Consider the following 25003-nt stretch of genomic DNA (forward strand, 5'->3'; position numbering starts at 1 on the left):
TTATATATCTTGAGAGAGAGTTTGAGTCTAAAGAGCTCAGGCCCTAAAACAGTCCCTCAGAGTGACTCAGGGTTCCTCAGTCTGGTACTAACTGGTACTAATGGACCTATTCCCTCACCTGCCCTTCTCTCTTTGACATTGTATACCCCTTGTGAAGATGGTGAGTGTCAAATCACTATACAAAGGACTAGAGGAAAGGGTGTAGGTGGGGCTCCAAAGGGAAGAACCTGCCCAGGGGACATTTTAGACCTGCCCTCATATTGAGGCCAGTTGCCTGTCCCTATCTTCACAGCTCCACTAAAGTTTAAAAAAAAATTAACAATCAGAAAGAAGATAAAACCCTCACAACAGAATCTAGTAACTGTAGCAGCAATAGCTACTATTGTTGGACTTTCCCAGGTGCTTTGTGTATAGTATCCCATTTAGTTCTCACAACAACTCTGTTTTGCAGATGGGTATACTAGGAATTAGAGAGGTTAAAAAACAAATATTACCTCAAATCTCTGATTCAGAGGCTAAGATTTGAACCCAGAACTATCTGACTCCCAAAGCCAAACTCTTAACTACTAACATATGGACGGACAGTTCTAATCCCCTACATTGGCAATGAATTGGCCTATCTTCCCAGGGCATAAAGGGATGTGGCCCTGCCACTTGGTCCCCAGGCCCACCATGGGAAGCCAAGGAACTCTCAGGAGTGCAGAGAGAGCTGCCCCAGGTACTTTATCTCTACCACCAACTGTCATCTGCTCCATGTATGGGTTGGTAAGCAGATCAAGAAGAGCTTACCAAAGACCAAATGTTGTCTAAAAGGGGAAAGAAGGGAATGGGAGGATGAGGATGGGAAAGACAGTAGACTGAATCAGACATAATTTTCCTATGTTCCTGTATGAATACACAACCAGTGTAACTCCACACCATGTACAATCATAAGAATGGGAAGTTATACTCCATGTATTTATAATATGTCAAAATACATTCTGTTGTCATGTATAACTAAAAAGAACAAATTAAGGGGCTGGGGCTGGGGCTTAGCAGTAGCACGCTTGCCTGGCATGTGAGAGGCACTGGGTTTGATTCTCAGCATCACATATAAATAAATAAAATAAAGGCCTATCAATGACTTAAAATTTTTTTAAAAAAGAACAAATTAAAAAATAATAATAATAAAGAAAGAAAAGAAAAAGAAGGGCTTACATTGATGGAGGAGTGAACACATCACACATCCAAAATGTTTTTATGCTTTATGCTTCAAAGAAAACAAAGAGGGAAGATGCAGGGACTTTGGGCAAATTTATAGTTCTGTGTGAATCTTGAAAATAAGGGAGAAATGATAGAGGATGAAGGAGGCAGGACCAGGAGAAGAGAGAGGAAGAGGAAGCCTCCTTCATCCTATAGGAACTGCAACAGAAGTGCATGCCATTGACGGCCCTGTTGGTCTTCTCTTCTTTAGGGAGTAACTAGCTAAACTTGAACCTGTATCTCTGAGCACAGCTTCTTAATTATTGGGCTATTTGTCCAGCTACACTTCTGTACTTTTATTGCAAGGCAGTCTTTCTCAAGCTCTAGAACCCTTTAGAGGTCTTTTAAAGAGCAATTTGCTAAGCACCACCCTGAGAGATTCTGAGGTAGCAGATCTTGGTAAAACCTGACAAGATCTACTTTTAACAAGCTAAAGGTGATGCTGATGCTGCAAACCCACAGGTTCGGGGGATTCCCAAGCAGTTGCATGACTTCCTCTAACCATCCCTTTTTCCCAGCATAGCCTTGGGCTCTAATTTAGATCTCCCACAGACCTCCTAGATTCCGCCTTTTTTGTCTCATAGTGAATAGAAAATTTAATGAAGACGTTTGCCTCAAAATCAAGGAATTAAAGTGAATTCTCTCTAAATGACACTCCAGGAGCCAACCCATAACGTAGAAATAGCAATTAGAATTAAGGCAGTGTGCACAAGTAAATTGGAAGGGCAGGATGAGGAGGCGCTAACCACACAAACCTACAAACACTCTGGTCCCCTACATTGGCCATGTTAGAATCAGTCACCATCTGTGTGGCATGCCATTAACTCTCCGCTTGCTCCTCTGCTGCAGGTTCCTGGCTCACGTAAGCTCCTACACAGAGACTCCAGTGGTGGCCTGCATTGTGTCAGGGTTCCTGGCAGCTCTGCTCTCGCTGCTGGTGAGCCTGAGAGACCTGATAGAGATGATGTCCATCGGCACACTCCTTGCCTACACCTTGGTCTCCGTCTGTGTCTTGCTCCTTCGATACCAACCTGAGAGTGACATTGATGGTTTTGTCAAGTTCTTGTCTGAGGAGCACACCAAGAAGAAGGAGGGCATTCTGGCCGAATGTGAGAAGGAAACCTGTTCTCCTGTGAGTGAAGGGGAAGAGTTTTCCAGCCCGGCCACCAATACATGTGGGGCCAAAAACCTACCATCTTTGGGAGACAATGAGATGCTCATTGGGAAATCAGACAAGTCCACCTACAATGTCAACCACCCCAACTATGGCACCGTGGACATGACCACAGGCATAGAAGCTGATGAATCTGAAAACATTTATCTCATCAAGTTGAAGAAGCTGATTGGGCCCCGTTACTACACCTTGAGAATCCGACTGGGTCTTCCAGGCAAAATGGACCGGCCCACAGCAGCAACCGGGCACACGGTGACCATCTGCGTGCTCCTGCTCTTCATCCTCATGTTCATCTTCTGCTCCTTCATCATCTTTGGTTCTGACTACATCTCAGAGCAGAGCTGGTGGGCCATCCTTCTGGTTGTTCTGATGGTGCTGCTGATCAGCGCCCTGGTGTTTGTGATCCTGCAGCAGCCAGAGAACCCCAAGAAGCTGCCCTACATGGCGCCTTGCCTCCCCTTTGTGCCTGCCTTTGCCATGCTGGTGAACATCTATCTCATGCTAAAGCTCTCCACCATCACATGGATCCGGTTTGCGGTCTGGTGCTTTGTGGGTAAGCAACTTCCCCTGGAGCCTTTTTTTAAGGTCTTGAATAGGCTTATCCCAAAATTACCTCCTAACTGGACTAGACACCTCCATTCTTAGAGAAATCTGGCTGGTTCTATGGACCTTTGCTTGCTTGCTTGCTTTCCCCTGCCCCCTCTTTTTTCTCTCTTGCTTCCACATATGACCTTGGCTTTCTGAATGTGGCTTATTTCACTTAACATCATGCTTTCAAGTTCCATCATTTTCCTGCAAATTACATAATTTCATTCTTCTTTATGACTGAATACAAGTCCATTGGGTATGTAGACCACATTTTCTTTATCCATTCATCTGTTGATGGAAACACCTAGACTGGTTCCATAATTTGGCTTATGTGAATTAAGCTACTATAATCATGAGTATGCATGTGTTAATTCTTTAGGATATATTCTGAGGAGAGGCATAGCTGGGTCAAATGGTGATTCCATTCCTAATCTTTTGAGGAAGCTTCATACTGATTTCCATAGCAGTTATACTAATTTACAACACCACTAACAACGTTTCCCTGATATCCTTTACAACATCTGTTATTTTTTGTATTCTCGCTGGCTGCCATTGTAACTGGAGTAAAATGAAATTTCAGTGTAGTTTTAATTTGCATCTCCCTAATTGCTAAAGATGTTGGATATTTTTTCATATATTTGTTGATCATTGTATTTCTTCTTTTGAGAAGTGTCTATTTAGTTTATTTGTCCATTTATTAATTGGATCATTGGGGGGGTGGAGGCTTTTTGAGTGTTTTATATATATTCTGGATATTAATCCCCTGTCAGAGAGTAGCTAGCAAAGATTTTCTCCCATTCTGTAGGCTTCTCTTCACACTCTTTATTGTTTCCTTTGCTATGCAAAAGCTTTATAATTTGATTCCATCCCACTTATTGATTCTTGGTTTAATTTCTTTTTTTAATATTTTTAGTTGTAAATGGACACGATTGATTGATTGATTGATTGATTAACATGGTGCTGAGAATCAAACCCAGTGCCTCACATGTGAAGGCAAGCACTCCACCCTGAGCCACAACCCCAGCCCTTGGTGTTTGTTTGTTTGTTTTAATTTTGTTGTTGTTGTTGTTTGTAGATGGACACAATACTTTTATTTTATTTATTTATTTGTTTTTATGTGGTGCAGAGGATCAAACCCAGTGCCTCACACATGCTAATGAAGTACTCTACCACTGAGCTACAACCCCAGCCCCCTAGCCCTTGGTTTTATTTCTTGAGTATTAGGGATCTTATCAAGGAAGTCAATGCCTGCACTAATATTTTGGTGGGTTGGCCCTGTGGTTTCTTCTAGAAATTGCAGTATTTCTGGTCTAATTCCTAGTTCTTTGATCCACTCTGAGTTCAGGGTGAAAGATATGAACTAATCTCTCCCTCTACATATGCATAATCAGTTTTCCCAGCATCGTTTACTAAAAAGGCTGTCTTTTCTCCAACATATGATTTTGGCACCTTAGTCTCTGTGTCTTCTATTCTGTATCACTGGCCTATGTGTCTGTTTTTATGCCAGTACCATGAAGTTTTTGTTACTACAGCTCTGTAGTATAATTTGAAGTCAGGTATTGTGATGCCTTCAGCATTTATTTTTGTTTTTAATTGGTTTGGCCATTCTGGGTTTCTTATTTTTCTAAATGAATTTTAGAAGTGTTTTTATCTGTGAAAAACTGAACCCTTGCTCTCTGCATTAGAATCAAGAAAGCCAGTTGTCCCCTTCCTTCCTGCTGTTCTTGGTCATTGGTTCTAGAAGAATAATGCTGATCAACCCTGATGGAATTGAATAGTGAATGACTGAAGTTCTTGTGCAAGGATAATTAGTATCAGAAAAAAAATTGCTTAAACACATTTTTTAAAAGAGGGGAGGGGGCTGAGGTTGTGTCTCAGCGGTTGAGCACTCGCCTAGCACCTGCGAGGCCCTAAGTTTGATCTTCAGCACTACATAAAAATAAATAAATAAAATAAAGGTATTGTGTCCACCTACAACTAGAAAATAAATATTTTAAAAAAATAAAAGAGGGGAGGGACAAAAATAGCATAGACACGAGAAAGAGGAAGAGTTTGCTTGGAATTCTGCTGTAAAAAATAAAAATGGTGAGGGGCTGGGGTTGTGGCTCAGTGGTAGAGCTCTTGCCTAGCTGGGTCCCATCCCCAGCAGCACATAAAAAAAGCTAAATAAACAAAATAAAGGTATTGTGTCCATCTATAAATAAAAATGTTTTTAAAACTTTTTTAAAGAAAATAAAAATGATGAAACAAAAAATTATGAAAATTTGTTTCTCATTTGGCAAAATTAAATGAGAAGAACAATTATACTCTAGTTTTTAAAATGAACAAAGTATGGATTAAATGTGGGTTTGAGGGCAACATTTTTCTGTTATTTTTCTGACAACATTGCTATCATGGTACCATTTAATAGCCTTCACTTCATACTGACTTTTGTAGAATATTCAAGAGCTTTTCATTTCTTCCCCCAAGGTATTTTCTTCATTCCAACCATTCCCTTGGAGAGTGCCCACCATGCCATCATCCTTGTTGATTGTCTCTCTTCTGTTGTTAATAACTAATATGACTCTCTTAGATCAACTGTTCACAGCTTTACATATGAATTCAAGTTGTTCTGTAAAGTCACTTTCATTGACTTCAAGGTCTTACCTCTTCTGAAATTCCAAATTTTACTTCTGAGCAATGTGTATTATATTTGCATTACAGATTTTTCATATCTAACAATTGCTGATGTTTATGAGAAGGTCAGAGATTGAATTCATGACAACTTGAGATAACTAAAAGAAGCCTAATTTAAAGTTTCTTATTTAACTCTTTTTATGTCCCTTACACAGCTTCTTTGATAACAAATACTTAGCTAAGGAGGATCCTTCAGAGCTTTGAGGAACATAAAAGCAATAGATTAAGTATCCCCCTGCAAGGGGCAAGACAATCTCTGAATCAACCATCCTGGGCAAGGGAACAGAACTCCTTCCTATTCATTAGCAACTTGTCCACTGCTTTAGGCTAGGGTACTGGGGTTTAGCATGTGTCCTGTATGCCTAGAACAGTGCCTATGCTGTATGCTTAAGAAATATGTCTTACATTATTATACAGTACTTTGCAAATGGGGGGAAAAAGGAACTTCAAGTTAGAACAGTCAAAAAGGACTTTGAAGAGGTAGAATTTGAACAGGGACTGTGATGTAAGATTTAGGTAGAAGGAACTGGGGTAAAACGCAGCAGTCAAAGGAAATGGCATGGATCTTCAAGCAGATTCCTTGCCTCTACAGACCACTCTGTGCCTTCCTGTTTGTATTTTGTCCCAATCTTTCAATGCTCTAAGTCTCCTCCCTTGTTAGACTTAAGGAGATTTCTTGAGAGGACTCCACTGATTCATCAGTATTTTCACCATTTATATTATTTACTTACAATCTCTCATCTCTGTTTAAATACTTTGCCACTGGAACATGTAGCTAACCAGGAAAGATTTTATTCTGGGGAGAAGTGACCAAAGTGGATAGAAATATTTCAGTCATGAATATGTCAAGTGAAAGAAGATACAGATTCCCTTATTTACAAATGATTAAAGCTGGAGGGGCTTCCATCGCTAGCACAGTGCCACCCACTGCGTGGTGCCCATCCCATTGGTAATATTTCAGCTGGTTTTAGAGAGACATTAAATGAACTTTCTAGAATACTCCATAGTCCTAGATTTTCACATGTATTAAAAAAACCACACATACACATGAATCTGGGGTTTCACAGATAATTTTGCTTAGGACAAAACTATAGATGATTTTTTAACTTAAAAAGCAAATCATGTTTTTTAAAAAAAGCATTTGTACTAGTAGTACTAGTAAAGGTGCCATATGATTTATAGTAACAATACTAATAAGCATGTATCACACATCACCCATCATTCTGAAGGCTTTATTAGTGAATTCATTTACTCATCTTACATATTTAATCTCACGGTCTTCATTTTACAGACTAAGAAACTGAGGCACTTGCCTGAGATCACTTAACTAAAGTCAAGATTAAAACTCAGGAAGGGTGGGTCCAGAGTCCATGGTCATAACCACTATATTAAAAATGTGGCATATAAATAACTAGAGGTGGGGAGACACTAATGTAGTCCACTACCTCCCTACCCTGCCCTCTATGGGCTTACAAAAGAGTAAACAAAGCTTTAAGAAATTGGATAGCATGCAAGGTCAACAGGAAGTTATTTGAAGGGCTGTTACTAGAATCCAATATGCTCACACTCAGGTGTGGGGCTCCTATCTACCAGGTGCCTCTAAGCACCTAAAAGAAGCCTGATTTTAAAGTTCCTTATTAACTTTTTTTATGTCCCTTACATAGCTTCTTTTTTTATATCCCTTACATAGCAGACTTTCTTATTTGATCAAAATGTTTAGTGGAGGGCGAGGGATATAGCTCAGTTGGTAGAGTGCTTGCCTCACATGTACAAGGTCCTGGGTTTGATCCCCAGCACCACCAAAAAAAAAAAAAAAAATGTTTGGTAGGGATTAACACTTAGCATCAGGATCAGCTTTGTGGGCATACAACCTGTGCACAACCTCCTGAGCTTGGTTTAAGGCTCTGCTGTTGCCATCTTGAATTCCTTATACTTTCTGAACAAGAGTCCTCATATGTTCATTTTTCACACATTCTATAACTGATTCTGCATACCTACGGTTTCTGGAGCATCAGAGGCATTTTGCAAAACTGGGGAGGTGGCAGGGGCCCTCACCTTTGGAATTAGCACTAGTTTCAAACAATAGATAGCTCCACTACCTCCTGTCTTATGACTTTGAGAAATTCACCTAATTTCTTTGGACCTCAGTTTACTCATCTGTAAAAATGCAGATAATTCTATCATCCTTAAATTGATTCCTGCTTGGGGAGCAAATGAGAAAACATTAGAGAAAGTCATAAGAAATATTTATTTCCTGCTTTTCTTTTGAAAATTCTAAAAATGATTCATTGTCTGCCAGTGTGGACAGACTAGTTATCACAAAGCACAATGTGAACATGTACTGACTCAGGCTGCCCTTCTAATTATCAAACGGAGGAAAACTCCCTGAACGCCTCTTGTAATCTTGCTGATAGCACAAATTCCAAGGTCCCTGCAGAAACCGCTACTCACTGACTCAGGAGGAGGCCACCCTGCAGAGTGGGCTGGCCAGACAGCGGGCACCACACTGATCATGATGCGCAGCCCACAAACCACATTTGGGGAAAATGGCTGGTATTTCTGGGCAGCTGCTGCTAATTGCTTTGGTATCAAGCATTTTTTAAGGCAACCAAGGATTGACAACCCTGGCTATACATCAATAATATTGTGGGTTCCTTTAGAAATATTGTAAGCCCAGGCTTCCCCACACAACCCCCCATAGATTTTTTAATTCAATTGGCCTGGGTTAGCTAAGTTTGGGGTACTTTTGAAAGCTCCCCCAGGTAATTTTAGTGGGCAGTGAGGTTTACAATGATGGAGATCAATGGTTCTACAAGTGTGGTCCCAGACCAGCAGCAATATCACTAGGGAACTAGTTAGAGGGCAATTTTGGACTCCATCCCAGACCCACCAAATCAGAATCTCTGAGGGTTATTTAGGGTTTAACAGGCCCTCACAGGGATTCTAATGGATGTTCAAATTTGAAAGCCACTGCTCTAAAGAGAAGAAGAATAGATTAACAAGCAGGGCAAATAATTTCATTACAAAAATTGTTTTTCAAAAAAAAATTTTTACAAAATTTTAAAATATAGTCATCCCAGAACCCCAAATTGGCTTATCAAATTTTTTGGAGGGGAGTACTGAAGATTGAACTCAGCAGCACTTCGCCACTGAGCAACATCCCTAAATAAAAATACAAAATAGGGCTGTTTAGGGATGTACCTTGCTTTTGCTGAGACTGGCCAGCCCACTTTGCAGAGTAGCCTCCCGCGCTGGTGGGATTACAGGCATGCACCCCGCCCGGATGGTTTATCAAATGTTTAATGATCATATAGAATAAATAACCCATATCTTCACTTCTAAGCCTCTAAAAGATCCGATTTTTCTTCTCAATTTCTCTATTCACAGTATAAGTTTCCTAGGAAGAGCAGTAGAGATATTTTTAAATGGAGCTTCTTACGAAACATCAGCTACTTTTTAAAAAGAAAATTTACATGGTTAAGCTGAGTCATAACTTGATAATCTTAGATACATTTTTTTATTCAACCTTCTCTAAATGAATCTTAATTATAGCATTTTTGTAACAATGTTTTGCTAAGCTTTTGACCTTCAGAAAAGCATAACTCATAGAGTAAAATGTAATACAATCTCCAACAAGATTACCCAGCACATGTTTCTTCTCCTTCAGACAAGAGCAATAATGCAAACAGTAAATGTTTATTAATCCCAACAAAGTGAACACAAAGCTGCCTTCATTTCCTTTTAGCTGACGCAGAATCGTAAAAGAACATCTCAAGGGGTTAGGCAGAGTCTGGGGGAATGTGAAACTAGCAGGGACTCAGAGAGAACACCCTACCATGGTGTTTTCCAGGACATGGTTCAGGCTTACTGTTCTCTGTGGGCCTTTACTATGAATTAATCATCTGGTAGCCTTGCTCATTGGCACCCTTACCTTGAGACCTGCCAAGGTCTCATTTGGAATATTTTTTCAATCCCTCTGAGGAGAATGGATTATTGTCTATAGATTTAGAGAACATGCAGAACTTGGGATTTGGACAGTGGACTTCATAAATCCCATACCAAAATGTAAAAATCCCAAAGAAAAGATACACCCTTGTGGTCTTTACCTGAGCTATCATCTGAAGTCCTATTGGAAATTGACCAGATGGGGAACTGAGCATAAAGTTAGGGAAAGAAGAGGAGGGAAGGAGAGGGTTATGAATTTGGGTCAGAGAAGGCACCAAGATGACCAAATTCTTGATGACGCATCCCATAGATAGGTCTGAAACTCTTCTCAGAGGCAGAGCAGAAAACAATTTGTACTTTCCACATCAAAATCATGCTTTAAAAAAAAAAAAAAAAAAGTCATGAAGTCCAGGATGAGGAAGGCATAGGGCTGATACCATTTCAAAAAGAGGGTGTATGCAGATGAATCCTGCAGCAGAGGGGGCTGCCTGCAGGCAGTGGGTGCCAGGGCAACCAGAGATGCATGGGCAGGAAGAGCCAGGGCAATGGCAGGGCTCTGCCACCAGTGGCAGCCAGAATGTTGACTACCTTTGAGCCAAAAGGATGCCCCGGGAGAGAACTGTTGCAGAGGTAGAAGGCCCTGGAGCTGGTTTGAACATTTACCTGGAACAGATACCCAGCCACCAACAGGGGACAATGGGCTTCTTTTCTTCAACGTTATGTTTGTGAGATTCACTGGCATTGTTGCTTGTAGTTTTATAGTTTTATTTGTATCGTTTATTTGTATCATTGGCTAGCCTTCACCTCTTTCATACACCACAATATCTATCCATTTCAGTGTCCACAGACATTAGGTGGTTTCCAGTTTGGGAATGTTAAGAACACAGCTGCTATGAACATTCTTGTGCATGTCCTTGGTGGACACATACAGACATATCTCTAGAATTTTTGTTAAGTTAGAAGTGGAATTGCGGTTCATATTACTGGATGATTCCCACCCACCCCCACCTTTTTTTTTTTTTCTTTCAGCCCTGGGGACTGAACCCAGAGGTGCTCTACGACTGAGCTACATCCCCAGCCCTTTTTTGTTTTTCATTTTGAGACAGGGTCTTGCTAAGTTGCCAAGGTTGGTCTCCAGCTTGCCATCATCCTGCCTCAGCCTCCTGAGTAGCTGGAATTACAGACATGCGCCAACGCATGGGCTCCACATTCTTTTAAGAGGATCGCGTTACCTGTCATGGCTGTTATATGCCTCAAACAAAATAAGGGTCTCTAACTCCATTTTGCAGATGAGAAACTGAGCATAGAGTCACAGGGTTTCATTTCGGAGCAGTTGCAAGACCGGGGAGAAAACCTTCCTCTCCCATCAACTGCATGCTAAGCCTGCTCCTCCTGACCACACCATATTAAACAACCCTCATTGTTATCACAATCAACAGGACACAGTGGTATTTTTAAAAATCATCAGCAAGACTGGGAGTTGGTGGGGACGGTGGTGGGTGGGGAGGACACCTTCTCATTACCATCCAGTCTCCATTCCTGTGTTGGCAAATGTCTGTTTTGGAAAGTTGATCCCAGAGTAGTCAAAATAAAAACCCCTCCGGGCATAACAGAGGGCCTCAGCTATCTGTGGAGGGCAGGGCTTCCTGCTGGAAAGTACACCCCAGGAAGAGGCAGCTCCACCCAGCCTGAGGTCAAGTGGCCCCTCTCCTCTTGGTCCTGAGTATGGAGCTTCAGACAGAGGGCAAGAAACTCCCTGGGGACTCTAGAGATCAGAGACCTGTTCTTCAACACGAGTTTGTACCCTCAGAGTCAGAAATCTACTGCTATGGCTTATGGTACCCAGTCTCTTTTCAGAGTTCAGTTTTTGTTCTAGGTTTTCTCCCACCTGTTGGAGATCCACCTCCCCGGACCCCTCTCATTTATAGTTTGAGGATCATTTGCTTAACTTGCACAGGATGGATCAACACAAATAGGGGAATAGTGCTTGGTTGATGATGCTGAGGTACCCCAGCATCTAGAGGCAGGCCTGACATTCCTAAATCTTCTCAAGGGGAGCCTGAGTGGGCCAGGAACAGCCCTCAGCTTTAGCATCTGGAGATGTGAGCTCCAACGCTATTTCAGTGACTGACATCACTCTGGGATGATGGCTGAGACAGTACTTCTTCATTAAGGGCTTTAAGATCTCAGAATATTTTATTATATAAACAAAGTCCATTCGATTGCTACAGGCATGGTTCTTTATCCTGTCTAACCTGAACCTCTCATAGGTACATTCTCCACCAGGGAACTTCTGCCTGGAAAAGAAGCCAAAGCCTCCCTTTGAATATCCCCCCTTCACTGCAGCCTTTCACAGGACCCACTGCCAGAACCCCCACCAGGGCTGGCACTTGCCCGGTGAGCCCCGGTGCAGCCCTGGCTGTTGTTAAAATGCTGATGCGTTTCTGGGCTCACTGCCCTGACCGCACCCTGTGTAACCCAACAACTAAGAAAACCACTGCAGCCCAACAGGGAGGCCTCCAGACCCTGCTACAACACAAAAGCCTACTCCCTTCTGATTTTTAGCACCACACCTACTTTAAATAATTCATTACTAATAGAAGATGTGTAATTGCAAAGCAATAGATCAAAGTGGATAAGAACAGGTAGAACACAATACTGAGGTAGAACAAAAAAAAAAAAAAGCTTATTTTTTTAATTGGCTACCTTATTCCTGAAGCTTGCTTCCACTTCTGTTTTATGCGGATAATCAAATCCACCCTCAAAAGATAAAACTTGGCTATCTGTAAGGGTTCACAGGAGAATATGATGCCAAGACCAATGACTTTCTTAAATAACAGTGCCCAAAAACTATTTCAAGTAATGATAGCATTGGTAGAAGACGTGTGTAGGCTCATAAGGTGGAAAGTTTTCCCCTACGTGTGTAATAATTGGGGGAAATTTTAATACTACTGATAATAGAGAATTTTAAGAAATTATTACTAATTTTTAGATGTGGTAATGATTCTAAATAGTGGTCTTCAAAGGACCTATTTTTAAAGATACTGAAATATTTACAGATGAAACCCACAATAGAAGGGACTTGTTTCAAAATAACCTAAAGAGAAGCAGGCAGGAGAGGACATGGGACTCATTATACCATTCATCACCCTTTCCTTTATGTTTGAAAGTGCAAAATTGTTTCCCATCAATATGTACCTCAGAGCCTCCTCTGGCAGATGGGAGAAATAAGAGAGGGCCAAGCCCCCTGTGTTAGGGCACGAGGACCTGGAAGGATTTATGGTCATGGTCCAGTCTCTCACCACATTGCTGGGGATAGTCCCTTAATTTTCCTGCCCACCAGTTTCCTGTCTGTGAGATGTTCATAATGACCACCTCTCCCATAACACACACACACACACACACTCACACACACACACACACACACACACGCATCACACCTTCCCAAACAGGCCAGATGGAGTCTAAACAAGACAGTATTTGTGTAACATTTCAAGCTCCTCAGGAGAGAGGGGCAGCTTCACTGCCATGATTAGAAAGCTTCAGCACGCAGGTGTTGTGCGAAGTTTAGTTTAGATAATTCAGGTTTCCCAGAATCCGGCAGATTTTTCAGAAGCTACCTCATGCACAGTTCTCCAAGCCAAGTGGAAAAAAAAAAAGGAGCAGAAACAAAACACCCTGCTTCCACACAGGAGGCTTTTAGCAGCGCTGTTTACTCCTCACACAAAGCCCTTGTTTATGTGTGACAGATGGTAGAGCGCGTTTCTCTCCTCTCTCCCTCCCTCCCTCACTCCCTTCATTTGCTCCCTTCTGTTTCTTTGTCCATCTCCAATATTTCCTTTTCTCCCCTCCTCTGCGTCATACCACTTTTCCCGAATTGATTCAAGAACCCAGCAGAAAGGACAAAATGCCAAGACCTGGGAAAATGGCTCTGCCTGAGCCGACTGACGGATTGTTCCTTCAGGCTGCCTCACACAGGCTCTTCTTAGTTCCATATTTGAATAGTATTTTTTGAAGACAGAGTGACACACCTTTGGAACTGCAGGGGCTAGAAAAACATTAAAAGACCCATAAATATTTATGGAGCAGGTCTCCATGGGTTGCCTTCTCCAGAGTAATCATGGTCTGTACACACACACACAAACACAAGCACACATGCATGTACACAAACATGCTCTTCCCAGGCCTGGCTACTCCCTAAAAACACCTAAGCACTTACTGAATATTTACTGCAATAAGCATGTTTATAAGACAGGTTGGGGAAGAGAAATGTGAAAGATTACATATGAAAAAGGCCTTACCCATAGGGAAGGACAGTTCTGTCCCTGTAGGAGCCTGGGCATGTCACTTCACGTTGGCCAGTCTGTTTCTTCTGTTAAGTGAAGACATTAAAATACATAGATGACTTATATGATCCTTTCCACTCAAGCGTCTATGATTCTATGAGCAATCACACCAACGTTTTTAGAGAATTCCCAATGGAATTCCCACTCCAGGTGGGGGCAAGGGAAATGCCTTTTAGAAATAGGTGTGAATGGATAATTATGAATGTAATGCATTCCATTATTGTCATGTATGTAAGAAATAAATTTAAAAAAAAGAAAAAAAGAAATAGGTGTCTACCAATGATGGAGTTCTGTAGTGCCTGTGTAGTGGCAGAAGAAGGAAATTAGGGGAAAGGGGTAAATTGTAGTCAGTTCGAAAGGAAAATGACCCATCTATAAATAGGGTCAGAGTAAGGGATCAGAAAGAAAAGAAATGGCATAATAGATACCAAGCAGGAGTAGGCGGTAAGATTTGGCACCTGCCTAGATATCTAGAAATAAAGATAGCAAAAGAGCAAAATCAGGTAAAACAAGGTATGTGCCTGCTGGTTCCACTTGGTCACTTAAAACTCATTTCAGATCCCAGACATGCTTCAAACAGGCATTCTCCAAGAACTGGCCCATTGGCCCTTTTGAATAAGCTTTAATGTGATGCCTTGTTCTTCACAAGAATAATAACTACCTCCCATGTCCACCCCCCACCAGACAAGAAAGAGTAAAAACCCATGCTCAAAAAGATGAAGTTGCTATTTGAGCAGTAATAGCTACATCTGCAAATGATTAACTCTAGGATTTATTACCAATTAGGACTATAAATCTCTGCTTACTTTGGCTCCTGGAAAGTTTATTTCACTGGGGGGGCACTAGGGAGGAGGAAGGGGAAATGTCATTTGAGACAAGGAGGGAGAAATCCAAGCTTAAAAAGACATACTTTGGATGCAAAAGGGAGCAAGATTTCTCAAGCCCAGAACAGGAAAGCAGGATTAACTTGTGGTTCTGTACAAACAACCAAGCAGATACCACAAAGGACCAAGGGTTAGTAAAGTCAAAGGAGCCAGTGCCACTTAGAAGAGGGTGTTGAGGGTCTGAAAGAGGTTGCATGACTGGTGGACCCAAGTGGCAGGGCTCTGCTAGTGGGCAGTAGAGAATATGCATCAGACAATTTGTCCCAGGGGTTCTCAACCTGGTCAATGAAATAACCTGTGAAGCTTTTAAAAATCTTAACTATGAGGGCTGTAGCTCAGTGGCAGAGCACTCGCCTAGCATGTGTGAGGCACTGTGTTCAATCCTTAGCACCATATAAAAATGAAACAAATCAAATAAAGATATTGTGTCCATCTACAACTACAAAAAAATATTTAACTAGAGCCAGGTACAGTGCTGCATGCTTATAATCTCAGCAACTCAGGAAACTGAGGCAGGAGGATTGCAAGTTCAATGCAGGTTGGCAACTTAACAAGACCCTGTCTGTCTCAAAATAAGAAATAAAAGGGCTGTGGATATAGCTCAGTAGTAAAGCACCCCTGGATTCAATCCCAGTACCAAGAAAAAAAAAACTACATTGGGGTCATACCAAAAACCAATTAAATCCAAATTCCAAGGATGGGGCTTGGGTATCAGAGTTGTTCAAAAACTCCCCCAAGTGACTCTCCAGCACAAGCAGGGTTGAGGCTTATCACTTAACTCATTTCATCCTCAAGCAGTCCCACTTTATATAGTTGCTCTGACACTCCTGGTTTTACAGAACAGAAACCTGAAAGGTTGAGTAACAGCCCAGGGTTGCACAGTTAGCAGTGACAGAGGCAGGATACTGAACATGGAGCCCACACTCTCATTCCTCCTGCCCTATGGCTGCCACCACTCTGGTTCTCATGGGCCTTTCAAAGTGGAAGACGGGGGCTCTCAAACTATATTATCATATGACTCCAAAAAGATCATAGAAATGAAGCATGATCCCATAAGGGAGGTGAATTTCGTTTGGATGGAATCCACACAGAGAAGTTGCACTGGGCATTTCATGCTCATCAGGAATTCTCATTCATTCATTTGGCAAACATTGAGTGCCAGTTTTCTGCAGCCTGTAAAACAGAACCACCCTGTGCTGATAATCACACAACAGATGTTCTAAGGGCCACAGAAGTGCTGTGCACTAGACACTCTGAGAGCCCAGAGAAGAAAGTGGGCAACTTGGAGGGCAGCAATGTATTATGCTATTGGCAAGTTGACAAATGGTAAGATACGAAATAAAATGATTCATACATGTTGCTAAGCCAAGAAACAAGAGACGGAGTCCATAAGTGAAGGCAAGGGATAATAACATGTTATGAGAAGGTTGGGAATATACTGTTGCTGATCCATAAATATTTAACCCAGGCCAGAAAATGCAAATTCCTGGCTAGCAGTTATATGACAGTAATGAACGGGATGTCAGCAGGGGAAGTGGGTCTGTATCCTGTCTAAAAGGTAGCTAGTTCTCACCTCTAGCCAAAAATTGCCACATAGGAATGTGGGTGCAATGTTGTCAGATTTTTTGACCTTAGGGAAGCTGTATTATGCTTACAGCAAGATCACCCCCCAACCCTTTCCCCTACTAGGGAATGACCAGGGGCACTCCACCACTGAGCTACATTCCCAGACCTTTTTATTTCAAGACAGGGTCTTTCTAAATTGGCCTTGAACTTGGCGATCTTCTTGCCTCAGTCTCCTGAATCGCTGGGATTACAGGCATGCGCCACCACACCCTATCAAGATCTCCTAATTTTTAAACAGCATCTAATTCTAGACACTCCACAGATCCAAGAATACATATCGCTTCCTGCTCTGGTTTCAGCGAAGGTGATTCCCCTGCTAGTGTCCTTGATCCCCAAGCAACTTCTTATTCATTCGCCTGTGCCTTCCTCTGCAGGTGTGCTCATCTACTTTGGATACGGCATCTGGAACAGCACCCTGGAAATCAGCGCCCGCGAGGAGGCCCTGCATCAAAGCACGTACCAGCGCTACGACGTGGATGAGCCCTTCTCGGTGGAGGACGGTTTCTCCTACGCCACTGAGGGCGAGAGCCAGGAGGACTGCGGCGGGCCGGCGGAAGACAAAGGCTTCTATTACCAACAGATGTCAGATGCGAAGACAAACAGCCGGACGAGTAGCAAAGCAAAGAGCAAAAGCAAACACAAACAGAACTCGGAGGCCCTGATTGCAAATGATGAGTTAGATTACTCTCCAGAGTAAGAGTAAACACAAGAGGGTAGAGATGATGATGGTGATTGATCTTCAGTAATTTAACCTGTGGGCTAGAAGGCGAAAACTTTTTTGATTCTCATTTCACAAATCCAGCCTGCTCTCGGAGTCAATCCCCAGTCATAGCCTGTCATTTGCTATTTTTGCTCTTCAGGATAGATCTGTCAAAGTGTTTAACCCAGGGTTCCTAACTGGTCCCCTTGTAAACAACACTAAACAAAAGGCTACACAAAATTCCATCTTAGGTACAACCATGATCTGTTGGCTGCAAATATTTCTCAGGCCTTTGCTTTGCTGGTTGAATCGTTTTTGCTTCTTTTTTGAGATTCCCAAGAAGCAAGGGGAAAACTTCTTGGACCCCATAAAGACTGTGCAACTCCTTTGGAGATGCACGGAAGCAGGCCATATGGGCACAAGGCAGCATTTCAACCACCGGAGACCACCAGGGCAAAGCTCTGTTCTCAGCCTGTAGGGCTGACAGCTGCTCTCCAGGGTCACGGTGGGTAGGGGTCAGCTCTCCCTCGATAAGCAACATTTGGTCCTGAAATCTCACCCAAAAAAATTTTCCATGAAGAAGACACAAACTTCTTTTTATTTAATTTCCACACTATAATTTTAGAACCCAGCAAGGGTCAAGGACTCTTGAGATCTTTCCTCCAAAGATTTTAGATTCACTGTAAAGCATCATGCAGACCCAATAATATAGTAAGAAGCACCATCAAAGCTCTACTTACAGGCCCAGACAAAATGAAATAGCCTTCTCTTGAAGTGAAGGCCAGAAACGCATTGGCAGAAATGAACTGTCTGTCATACCTTCCCTAAGCTCCTGCTGACATGAAAGGGGGCAAAGGTGGAACATGATTTCATAGCATTAATATGCCTTGAAGAAGTAGCCCATTTGTTTTAGAATCAGATAAAAATCCTTGCAAAGATAAGTGACCCAGCCACTGAGATCACATTGCAAGTTCTATTTCATATTTCCAAAATTATAAATTATGTAGTTTTTTGAGACATACAACCACTTGATTAGTGAAGGCCACTCTGGAAACAAAGAAATGTGGAAGCACATCCACTTAGGTAATTGCATTCCATGAGATCACATTGCACTTCAGAACCTTATTTCTCTGGGGTAACCCACTTTTATTTTTCCTATTATTTCCCAAAGCAGTTTCATCAAAGTCCAGCAAAATATCTACCAGAATAGATGTGAATTGGGGCCACAGAGGGTTTCTTAAAAGAATTATCTCAGAAATAGGATAGATGAGAGAATTTGCAACAAGGAAAACAACAACAACAACAAAGGCTGTAAATTCTACTCTAACCCTGCAAGGATTCCAATGGCAGAGTTGAGATGTATAATGTTAAAATCTTCATGAGAATTTTCTGAAAGGGGGGAAAAAATCTTTGCCCTCTGTCTCCTCAATTTATCATCTTGCCGAAAGTTTACCAAAACACATCAACTAACATTTAAGTCTTTTTTTTTTTTTTTAATATATAACCAGCAATTGAACCCAGGGGCAAGGGAGCTCAACCAATGAACTGCATGCCCAGCCCTTTTTATTTATTATCTTTTTATTTTTTAATTTTGAGACAGGGTCTCACTAAGTTGTTGAGGCTGGCTTCGAACTTGTAATCCCCCTGCCTCAACCTTCCAAGCTGTTGGGAGTACATGCATACACCACTGCACCCAGCAAATCTATTGAAATTTGAGGCTCATGACTTTTTGGCAATACTTTAGGGTTGTGGAAAGAAGGCCAAAGTCCAATTTTTTTCTTCAATCAACTAACAGTGATTGATAATATACCAAGTGCTAACCATGGGCATGACAATTACAACAGCTGCCCTTGGAAGATTACAATCCAGGGAGGAGCAGCTCTGGAGCCTGACAAATGTAGATGAAACAAACAAACATAAGTCTTCATGACTGGTGAACTGGGCTTTAACATAACCAAGATCAATTGAAACCAGGTTTTTTAAAAATATGCCTTTAGATAAATTGCATTTCATTTCCCTAGCCAAAGTATACCATTAAATTCAAACACAACAATCTGTTAGATCTTCTTTTTTTATTTCTCCATATTAATTGTTTAGAATGCCAGCTGTCTCTGTTCATTTTGTATTTTAATGTAGACTTGACAGTGCTGTTTTCTCCTCCCTAAGCTGAACCATAAAGAGAGGATCTGGTTTGTGACAATATATCCTTGGGGATTTACTGTAAACTAACTATCGGGTAGTCTTCATGAAAACAAAGTTTTAAATCAGTTTTACAGATCAAGGAATCTTCTCAGTTTAAATAGAATCTGTTAAGCTTGATATATATCTAGATAATCATCAAATACACTCAAGAGAAATATGAATGCAAAATAACCAAAATAACCAATTTACCCATGTGAGGATGTGGGTAAATAATTTCCTTTTACTGGTGACATTTAGGTATTAAAGTAGCATTAGCCAGATGACAAGTATATGAAATTTCTGTAGCACAAGAAGAGAAAACACAAGCTTTAATTAACACGATTGGTCTTGGTTTTGTACAGATCCTAGGAGCCACTCACATTTCAGAAGCCATTTTTCCAAAACTGTATCTTTATGTATTTTAAGCCTTGCTCTCCTTTTTTTAAAAGGTGATAGGAAACCTTCTTGTAGCTACAAGCATCCTAATGGATGCAAGGATATTAGAAGGGTTCTCAGAATGACTACCTGGGAAGATCCCTAGGTTGATGGCAAAAAAATTTTGTATCCTGGTAACCTTGGCTCAAAAATAAAAATTAAAATGGTAGGGAAAGTTTTCAAGGCATGTAGACGTGTTTTTCTCATGTTTCCCAGCTTGGGAAATGGTCCCAGATTTCACAATGCAATTGTCATATACCATCAACCACTAGAATTAATATATCAGGGTTTTCTAATCAGATTTCTGAACACCATGTTTGTGGGACACATTAGAAGTAAGATCATATAATAATTAACTTAGAAACTCATTTCCCTTGAAAAAGGTTCATGGAAGATCTACATTTTATTGAATTTTTCTCTACAGCAAGAGTTCTTCCAGTGAAGTTTCAGTGTGTGGATTTGTGGTTTGGAGCTAGTTACTTGATTTTTAAAAGTTCTTTATTTGTTTATTGGTACTGTGTTGTTTCTAAAGGGTGTGAGGCTGCTATTAAAATACACAAAAGTGAGCAACTCAATAAATATAGAAACAGAAGGCTATGGCAAAGTATTGAAATAACAAGACTTGAATGTCACAGATCGTAGATACTCTTTAAACCTGGATTTCACTAAGTATGTGCCTGGTGTATAGTAGGTATTCAATAAATGTCTGATGGATGGATGGATGAGCAAACTGAAGGAAAACAAAATTTTATTCAGCAATTATTCATAGAGTCCCTATGACATGGCATATGTTGATACAATAATCAGTAAGATAGAAATCCAGACCTTAAGAAATAGGGGACTGAGATATACAAGTAAAGAACCACAGTGAATGTGACCAGATGAGATGAAGATGAGAATATGCTGTGGGGGTTCGAATATGGAAAAGAACTCCTTCCATTGGAAAGATCATAAAGAAGGCAGCCCTGTGTTGAGCCTGTGGAGTGAGCAGAATCTTGCCAGGTAGAAATGGGAGGAAGGCCTGCCAAGCAGGGGGTGAGTAAAACATAGACTGTGGCTGATGGCTGTCCTCTGACTAATAATTTGTACTGTGCCTCCTTCAAGGGAAAGCAAGGAGCTAGTCTGACTGGAGCTTACAATTTTTGCATGATTTAAACATGGAACAATACAAAATGATGCTGGGAAGGCAGGTTAAAATACTAACACAGCAAGCTCACAATCTAAAGTTATTTACAGCTACTTTAAAGTTTTCAATAATAAATTTCAACAACAAATCTAACAATTTTTATGTTTATCTAAACACTAAAACTTCAGCTCCTGGTTTTATTCAATTTGAAGCCACTTTGAAATAGAGAAGAAGCTGAATAGTAGAATTAGGTGAAGAATCCAGTTCTACTTCTTAGTAAAAAGTAACTAGTAAAATACCTATATGGTGGTCATGATGAACCTGTTTAAATAAATGGGGGGAAAGTGGGTGAAATTAACAATTCATCCTTCTCTAGAACCTATGGATCAGTCAGGATACAAACCCAGGAATTATTAGGAAACAAAACTCAAAGAAATGTCTTTACTCTCTACTGCTGAAAAGGTTGACAAACTTATCCTTTAAGTCATGCTTGTTGGAAGCCTGCTTTCAAGAGACTACCTCTTCTCTGCATCATAAATAGAAGCTACAGGAGATTGAGAGTCCACAGACAGGGCTAAAGAAATCGCTGTCCCCTTTACCACCAGGTTTTACCAGGGACCTGAGATGTCAGTAGAAAATCCCCTGCAAGTCAATCACAGGTTGGCCTAATTTTGAGTCTCAGATTACACTGTTTTGTTGTGTGAAGACAGATAGGAAACTATCTGAAGCCAGAGCTGGGATCTGCTCATGTGGAGTTCTGGTGGCAGTGAGTGGTCGGTCCACTCTTGGATTGAAACCTCAGATTAGTGAGCTATCCAGAGATGGCCTTAATTTCCTGTGGAACAGAGAGAGGAAGGAGAGCAAGGAAACTCACCCCAAAGCTGGCCATTCAGGCTGTGTCTCAGTGTTCCATTTTCATGCCCTTTGCAACAAGATTTGTTCAGATAAGTGTTTCCATTACAATTTTCGTGGACCCTCTGCTTCCCCATTCACACATACCCCTCTGATGCTGTAGATCCATTTGTCTACAGAGTTCCTTTGGAGACCCTAATAAAGACACCCCAGCAGGGAACCAGTGGTGGCCTGGCCATGAACAAGCCAATATCTGTAATTAAACAATCTGCAAGCACAGAAACAGCATCCCAGGCCATGAGCAAGAGCCGGAATGTTGTTCATGAGGTGTTTCCTTTGCATTTCTCCATTCAATAGTGATGGGTAGCAAAAAGCCCCTTTTGTGCAAATAATAATTAGTTCTGTGTCCTACTTTGATTTTCTCTAAGACTTTTGAGAGGAGGCTATTTAGATTTTTATTTTCCTCCTCAAGAGCAGCTTCCTTTCTGAAATGCTTTTCTCTCACGTGCTGGAGGAGCGTGTGCATCATTCTGAAATACCCAGGCAGTTGCCTTTTGCCAAAATTAATTCTCTAAGAAAAATAGAATGGTCTTTTTGTTTTTCTTTTTAGGATTTAAAGCCTGAAAGGAATCAGTGGAATTTTGAAAGCCCATCAAAAGTGAACATGTATTCTGTAGTATCAACTAAAATAGTGTTATAAGTCACTAACCAGTACACTACATGCATGGAATTCCACAACCCATACAGAACTTTCCCAGAATCAGCTTGGGCCTGACAGCAGGTAGCTCTGCTTTCTTAACTCTTTGAGACATGCAGTGCATGTCCGTGGCATATGAGGAAAGAAAATGGCTCTTTATTACTAATAGGAAACAAGGGCAGCCTGGATTTTCATGCTAGGGACTTCCTCTGTGCTTATTTATTTATTTATTTATTTATTTATTTCTATTATGCTTTCTTGACATTGACATGGGTGACATTGTCTAAAGGAAATTGTGGGTCATGTGAATTTTTCCCAACGTTACAGACTTTGAAGGATTGTGTTCATTCCAATATTGGGATGGGGAAACTGTTTGTTCCATGCACACCTATTGCTTGGTCTTGGCAGTTGCTGATACACTTGTCTCACTCATGGTCCCAAAGTTGAGAATTTACACTGGAAACCATGAACCCTCACTTTCCCAAGCAGAGACACTGTTAATGTTACGATGGCGCATAAATACCTCAACTGTCTGGGCTGAGAGAAGGGGCTGCAAGTTTATAAGAGAGCAGCTACAGTCCTCATTCCGTGTGGTTCCAACCATCTGACAACAGGACTTGACATTCTAGTCTCTCTCACTGTGGTAAAGAAATGTTACTGTTTAATTCATATCCAAAGTTATAAATACAGCTTGTAAATTCTACTAACTTGTTTCATTTTTTGTTTGGTCCTTGAGAAATTCAACTTGCATTTTGCAGATGGTGATTTCTGGTGTCGTTTTCTGCTACTTTTTTTTTTTCTGTATAGAATTGCTGTACTTGTTAAAGTTTGTTTGTTGTGTGGTTTTTAATTCCCATTGGTGCACTGTACAATGGGGTGTTGTAATGTACCATGAAGAAAGAAATAATATGCAGATGTATTATGGAGTGTATTTTATTTTTAAATGACTGTGATGTTGACAATATATTGATTTGTCAAAATTCTAAGGGAAAATTCTAAATTTACCAAAATGTGTATATTTTAATAAATGCATAAAGCTTTTTGGTGTGCCTTTAAATTTAAAAATGAGTTTATAAAGAAAGTTGGAAACAAAAGTGTCTTACTTTAAAAATATCCATAGTAATGGAAAGCTCTTACATAGGAGACAATGAGAGAAAGAAAGAGGGGGAAAAAAATCAAAGAAGCTTCCCATATTATACTAACCTTAACAAGTATCTGAAGTCTGTTACTTTTTTTTACATCCTAAAATGGAGATGAATGAGTGAGTTTTGCCTTAAGTGTTTTAATTTTCCTTGTAGAAGAGACAGATAAATATCTCATTTTGAAACTTATTGCATTATTGTGGAAAATTCATTTTCAGAATAAAAATATTTTAAAAATGACAGCTGATCGACTAATAAAATTTAAACTTGAAGAAAGTCAGTACCATCCAACCTTTTTAAATTTACTTGACTTTTGAAAGAAGAGCAGAGAAGTTCCACATTAGTGAACTTGGGATAACCCAAAGTGAAGTTCATTCTCCCTCTAATAAAGATACAAGGTCTATATCTGGACCCTGCTCACTATACTGCCTCCTTGATTATGCCATCCCCAGTACCAGCTGCTACTCAAGCCATAGCAGCTCACTACCCTCAGCATGGTTAATACAGAACATTACATCACTGTTCCTATTCATTTTAAAGCCAAGTTTTTTAAAAAAATATATTATCTGCCTTCAGCCCCAAACCCAATTACCATAGCATAATGGTGGCTTAATTTATTTTTCTTTTTGATTGTACAGGTTGACACCTGAAGAAAAGGTAGAGGATGTAACAGACTCACATAATTTCCACAAAACATGAAATGCAAAGAACCTACAACTTCTTCATTTCCTACAACTCATTGATCTCCCTTGCACAGTTCCACCTTCCTGGGTAGCAGAGGAAAAAAAACATATGTTAAATGTGTTAATTTACAGAATCACAGTTACCTTCCAGCTTAGTGTCTTTTAGATGGGTGAATCTCTTTGGGATAAATGCTCAATCTTTTGGATCTCCTCCTACCACTCTCTACCCAACACCTTGCTTCTCTCTAAAATGGCATCTGGGAACAGAGCTTATATGATCTCCTAAGGAGGAGGAGATTGGGGTTGCAGATGAGAAATAGGATGCTCTGGACCTTAAATGGAGGCTGCTGCACAGTGTCTACCTGGACTCTTCCTGGACAGGTGATCACCGGTCCATCCAGTCATGTAGACTTCATGAGGATGTTTATTTTCAAAGTCCACTAGTCCGGCATTGAATTCAATCAATCGTGAAGTTCTTGCACATTGATGCCTCTTTGTTCAGACTCCAGACTTTGCTGGTCCACTTTAGGATCCATTGTAATATTGCCTTGAGACTTGAGGAAGGAACCAGGAGCAGCACCTCAGGCCATTTCCTCCATCAGTAAACACTATCATCTCTGGGCTCTGTCCATGCAGGCTTAGAGCCAGTGGTGTGCTGCAATCTGATCATGAGAATGATGGCTAATTTTTCATGACTTTTCGGTTG

At 40.8% G+C, this 25003-nt stretch overlaps 1 protein-coding gene across 1 annotated transcript in view; it reads left to right on the forward strand.

Annotated features, from left to right (window-relative positions):
• Slc7a14 (solute carrier family 7 member 14) overlaps positions 1-23892 on the forward strand; it is a 111482-nt gene extending 87590 nt beyond the window's left edge. Inside the window, exons 7-8 of the mRNA XM_048814308.1 lie at positions 2092-2969; positions 16856-23892. Of these exons, the coding sequence (XP_048670265.1) occupies positions 2092-2969; positions 16856-17178 (1201 nt within the window). The 3' untranslated portion in view covers positions 17179-23892. The remainder of the gene's footprint in view (positions 1-2091; positions 2970-16855) is intronic.
• The last annotated feature ends 1111 nt before the right edge of the window (positions 23893-25003 follow it).

This window comes from Marmota marmota, unplaced genomic scaffold (assembly GCF_001458135.2).
Source record: "Marmota marmota marmota unplaced genomic scaffold, marMar, whole genome shotgun sequence".
In the NCBI taxonomy this organism is placed as follows: Eukaryota; Metazoa; Chordata; class Mammalia; order Rodentia; family Sciuridae; genus Marmota; species Marmota marmota.